Genomic DNA, 5,524 nt, shown 5'->3' with positions numbered 1-5,524 from the left:
TATCAGTAACGTATAGGCAGAATGCACATAGAGGGGAACATTGAGCGGGTGTGTCGCCGTGCAGTGATGATAGAGACAGGGGGAGAGAGTGAAACCAGAGCGATCGCAGCTGAGGAACAAGCCGCTAGAGAGGGCAGCTGCCTCGTTTTGTCGTTACCTGGGCGGGCCGCCCAAGTAAAGTCTATGTATGGGAAACGCTGGGTAAGAAGTTCACATCCCTATTTGACTGATAAATTGATGATTATGAAAGATCGCGTTTACCCTTTCACTGTTTAACTTCCGAGCATAGACGTCTAAATATAAAACATGAGTGATGGGTGGTCTAATTTTACTTTACTTTTAGGCAATGTTTGAAAAGTATATAATATATAGTATATAAGTTCGTATAACAAGAAAAGGCGTCTTGAACACTCACCGTGTCTATCGGTAGGCTTCCTATTCAGCAGACTGAATTTTCCCGCTTAGGCTGCTGGGGCGATTGGTATGAACCCTTATAGGGGTGGTCACAGGTTAATTTTATATTTATATTAATTTACTATTTTTACTATGAGTAATATTTAAGATACAGATCAGTGCGAACAATTTACCACTATTTACAAGGAAGACCCCCCTTACATCTCGTGTTTATGTCCTTCAGGGGGGATAAAGCATTAATTAGGGGGGTCAGACCCCCACAAACCCCCCCGTAATTCGCACCCTGCCTTTAGGAAGCCATTAGTTATAAAAAATATTTTGTTTAGGCAAGATTTGCATCTGGAATCTTTTTTAAAAATGTAACTTTTAGCATTTAGGGTTGCAAAATTTCACCACTATTTGTTGGTGCAGTCATTAAATGTTTTGACTTTTGAATTTAGGACATAAATACACAGTGCCTTGCAAAAGTATTCAACCTCTTCAATTCTTTTCACATTTAATGTTGCTGCCTCATGTTAAACTGCTTTAAATGACTTTTCTCCCACATCAATCTACACTCCATACACCATAATGACAAAGCCAAAACAGAATTGTCACAACTTGTAAATTTATAAAAAAAAAATAAAAAAAAATGAAATGAGTGCATTGCATTAATACTCATAACTCAGTACTTTGCTGAAGCACCTTTACAGCCTCAGATCTTTTTGGTATGGTGCGACAAGCTTTGCACATCTGCATTTGGCAATTATCTGCCATTCTTCTCCTCATCTCTTCACCTCTCAAGCTCTGCCAGGTTGGATGGGCACATTTGGGCACAGACGTACATTTTCAGGTTTTTCCAGAAATATTTGATTGGATTCAAGCTCAGGCTTTGGCTAGGCCACTCAAGGAGTGTCTATAAGCCACTTTTGCTGTGTGATTAGGGTCATTGCCATGTTGGAAGGTGAACATTCTGCTCAGTCTGAGGTTTGAATGCTCTGGACTGGGTTTTCATTAAGGCTATCTCATTATTTTGATGCATTGAGGTTTTCTTTTACAGTTCCTGCTGTTGGAAAACAGCTACCAGCACACATTACTTTTGGGATGGTACTCTGCAGGTGATGATGCTTGAAATTGTGGTTCATCAGACCAGAGAATCTTGTTTTTTATAGTCTGATGGTCATTAAGGTTCTATTTTGCAAGTTCCAAGTGTGTTTTCAATTGCTCAGTTTGGCCAGGAGGCCAGCTCTAGGAAGAGTTCTAGTTGTTTCAAACTTCTTCCATTAAGGGTAATGGAGATTCCATGAGATCCACAGGCAGTTTCTTTTTTAACCTTACGGCTTGGTTTTTGCTCTGATATGCATTTTCAGCTGTTAGACCTTTTATTAAGAAGATTTTTTTGTAAGATGTTTAAAACCAGCTTATTTTCTTTGCCATTGTGTACATGGAGTGTAGATTGATGTGGGGAAAAAGTAATTTAAAGCAGTTTAACATAAGGCAGCAACATAACAAGACATTAAAAATGAAGGGGTTTCAATACTTTTACAAGGCACTGTATTTCACTTAAATAGTGTAATTAAATAAATCAAATTATAATATAATCTAGCAATTAAAATGTCACTTTTTGAATTTGAATGTTCAAAATTTCAAGACAAGGTGTCACTAGGCAAATAAAATGAAACTAAAATTTTATTAGATATAGATATCAGATACTTTTTGCAAACTGTGGCACTAAATATGCAAATTTTGTCTCACCAAAACTGTGATAACAGTGATACATCCAGTGTTATTTTTAATTTTAAGCCCTCATATTTTTTTAAACCCTCCGGCTTAAAACAAGTTTCATCCTACAATTTTTTTATATATGTTTTGTTCAGAAATTTCACATTACATAAATTGATAACCCTCTGAATTCTTTGGCTTCTTCTAGACAATTGACAGTGCATACAGCTGAATTAATATTTGAGCACACTACTGAAATAGTGTTGTTAACTGATTTTTTTCACTCTTTGTCTGTACAGATCATTTTTCCAGAGTCTTTGTGTGTTGGGGTACTGTATTCTCCCTCTGACTGTGGCCATGATAGTGTGTCGAATAGTTCTTCTGGGAGGCGTAAGCGTCGCCAGTTTTGCTGTCCGTCTTATTGTTGTCACCGCCTCCTTCAGCTGGTCAACTTTTGGTAAGAATCAGTCAAAACTGTTTATCTATCCTATGTTTATAGCAGAAACATTAAGAATCCATGTCTGCTGTTTGCCTGTGCACCAGATGAGCCTGAATGGCCAACACTCCTCAGGCAGTGCATGCAGCCACCACCAGGAGGGAGTGTAGACTCATTTACTGTTTTTTTGGTTAACATTTTTACGCTTCATATGCATGACAAAAAACTTAATTTAAATGGCTCACAGTGCAAAATAAACACATTAAAGTATAATAACAATTATTATTCTAATTAAATGAATATTAATATTTTTAATAGCTTTCATTTTTACACTAAGAAACACTACACTAGTAAGATATATATATATGTATATGTATATGTATATATATATATATATATATATATATATATATATATATATATATATATACAGTTGCAATCAAAATTATCCAACCCCCTTGACCTGCAAGACATTTTGCTGCAGAGAACAACATTTTGTAAAAACAATTCAACAAAGGCATCTGTAAACTATTAAAGAAAGTTTATTAATACACATTTGAGTAATTCTGAGAACGTAAGATGATGAATAATGAAAAAAACCATTACATTATATATTGACATTATCACTTTTAATATGCCAGAAAACTGTTGTAGATGCAATTTAGTCCTGGATCTTCAGAAAGAGCAAAAATCATTTGTAAAGTACTGCAGTCTGTGGGGGGGGGGGGGGGGTTGAATAATTTTGATTGCAACTATATATATATATATGTATATGTGTATATATATGTATGTATGTATTTATTTATATATATTTTTTTTAAATTAAGTCTGCATTTATTTAATCCAAAGTACAGAAAAAAGTAACATTTTGAAATATTTTTTTATTTAAAATAACTGTTTTCTACAATGTTATTTATAGTGATTTAAAAGCTGAATTTTTAGAAATCATTCTAATATTCTTATTTGCTGCTCAAAGATATTTATTATTATGTTGAAAACAGCAGACTAGAATTTTTTTCAGGTTTCTTTAATGAATAGAAAGTTAGAAGAACAGCATTTATTAGAAATAGAAAAATGATGTAACATTATAAATATTTTTGATCAATTTAAAGCATCCTTGCTAAATAAAAGTATTAATTTCTATCATTTCTTTCCCAAAAATAAATAAATAAATACATTTAAACTGACTCCCAAGCTTTTAAATCTTATAGTGTATAATGTTACAAAAGCTTTTTATTTCATTTAAATGCAGATCTTTGGATCTTTCTATTCATCAAATAATCCTAATGAAAAAAATACTCAACTGTTTTAAATATTGATGATGATAATAATAATAAATCAGCATATTGAACAGCAAATCAGCCTATTAGAATGGTTTCTGAAGGATCATGTGACACTAAAGACTGGAGTAATGCTACTGAAAATTTAGCTTTGATCACAGGAATAAATTAGATTTTAAAATATATTTAAATAGAAAGCAGTTTTTTAAATGGTAAAAATATTTCACAATATTATGGCTTTTGCTGTGTTTGTAGGCTTGGTGAGCAAAAAAGACTTTTAATTTTTTAAGTTTAAGTAATTTTTTATGTGCATATGCTGTTTTTAAATATCTGTATATATTTCATTATTTTATTTTATTTTTGAGTAATTTAAACTTATTTACTACAGTTTACTAAAGATTTATATTTTGCTTTATTACAGCTTTATTTTTAATTTATATTTAATTTATTTATATTTGTAAAATTGTTTAGTTTCAGTTAACAATAACAAAATAAAATATCCACAGTTTAGAGTAAAAAAAAGCTGCAATGAAGACAAAAATTAGTAGTACTATCATTTAAACAGGTTATTCAAGTGCTGAAGAAGATAAGACAAGATTTACCAATAATAATAAGTAGAAACAGATGTCAGTTTACTATCTTGATGCTCATTTTCTCTCTCTACATAGTCTTTAAGGGAATTCCAGCAGTGAGATCTGAGCTCATATCTCTATTCGTGTCTTTCATTCACAGCCTCCACAGCATTTCTTGCAGACAGCCAACCGGCCAATAGGAAAGCCCTGGTTGTGTATCCAGTGTTCCTGTTCTACTTTGTGATTGGCTGGATGATTTTGACATTTTCGCCTTCTCAATAGCATACATACACCCTACACCAGTACGCATAATGAACTCCTCCCCTTTGCTAAGACAAACTAGCAGACTGTCTGGAAGCTGGCCAGTGATTGGCCTAGCCTAATAGAAGGTGGATCACTTGTGATGGACACTCATAAAGGGACAACCAGAGGACAGCGAGGGGGATTATTGCATAGGTTATTCACTAATCCCCATCCCTCATTCAGTTGGATAAGAGGAGAGAAAAGGAATGAAGGAAATAAGTTCTTCAGTGCTACTAATTCAAAAACAACCTACATGTTATCATTATAAGAATGTTTTGTTCTGTGAGGGACATTATTGTCCCTCTGAGCAGTTCCAGATGTACTCACACCCCTAACATGGAGGCGTTTATGTTTTGTGTGTCTTGGGTATGTCTTCATGTGTGAATGCGCTTATTCAAGCATAGTATGTGACTATGTGAGCGTGCATGTATTTGTTATTATCTCGGTTGGGAGAATCATTCAGCTATCATCAGGCCACACATTTGCAGAAATGTTGCTTTTCTTTGGTGTTTTCTTTTTAGTTTCTTGATGTTTGGGCCTCATTACATTTATTTTCAGTGGTGGAAGTTAGTACATTCCAGAAGGAAATAAACATGGGCTTTAATAAGTGCTGCATATATTGTCTTCTTTTGCACATAGAAAATGAAAAATATTTTCAGGTCGAATTGGCAGTGCTGTTTCTGTCTGTATAAATCTTGTAACAATCCTTTCACACTCAACTTCCTGTCTGTCTAACAGTCTTCCATACAGAGTCTCTCCTCACATAAAGAACACACATCAGCAGCGTATCTTTCTCCGTTTCTGCACATTGAGAAACA

At 33.9% G+C, this 5,524-nt stretch overlaps 1 protein-coding gene across 1 annotated transcript in view; it reads left to right on the top strand.

Moving 5' to 3' along the window:
• yipf6 (Yip1 domain family, member 6) overlaps positions 1 to 5,313 on the top strand; it is a 12,732-nt gene extending 7,419 nt beyond the window's left edge. The window contains exons 6-7 of the mRNA XM_073841107.1: positions 2,415 to 2,572; positions 4,564 to 5,313. Of these exons, the coding sequence (XP_073697208.1) occupies positions 2,415 to 2,572; positions 4,564 to 4,685 (280 nt within the window). The 3' untranslated portion in view covers positions 4,686 to 5,313. The remainder of the gene's footprint in view (positions 1 to 2,414; positions 2,573 to 4,563) is intronic.
• The last annotated feature ends 211 nt before the right edge of the window (positions 5,314 to 5,524 follow it).

Source organism: Garra rufa, chromosome 5, assembly GCF_049309525.1.
Source record: "Garra rufa chromosome 5, GarRuf1.0, whole genome shotgun sequence".
Lineage (NCBI taxonomy): Eukaryota > Metazoa > Chordata > Actinopteri > Cypriniformes > Cyprinidae > Garra > Garra rufa.
Note: the sequence above shows the minus strand (reverse complement) of the source record. Positions and strands in the feature narration are given on the sequence as shown.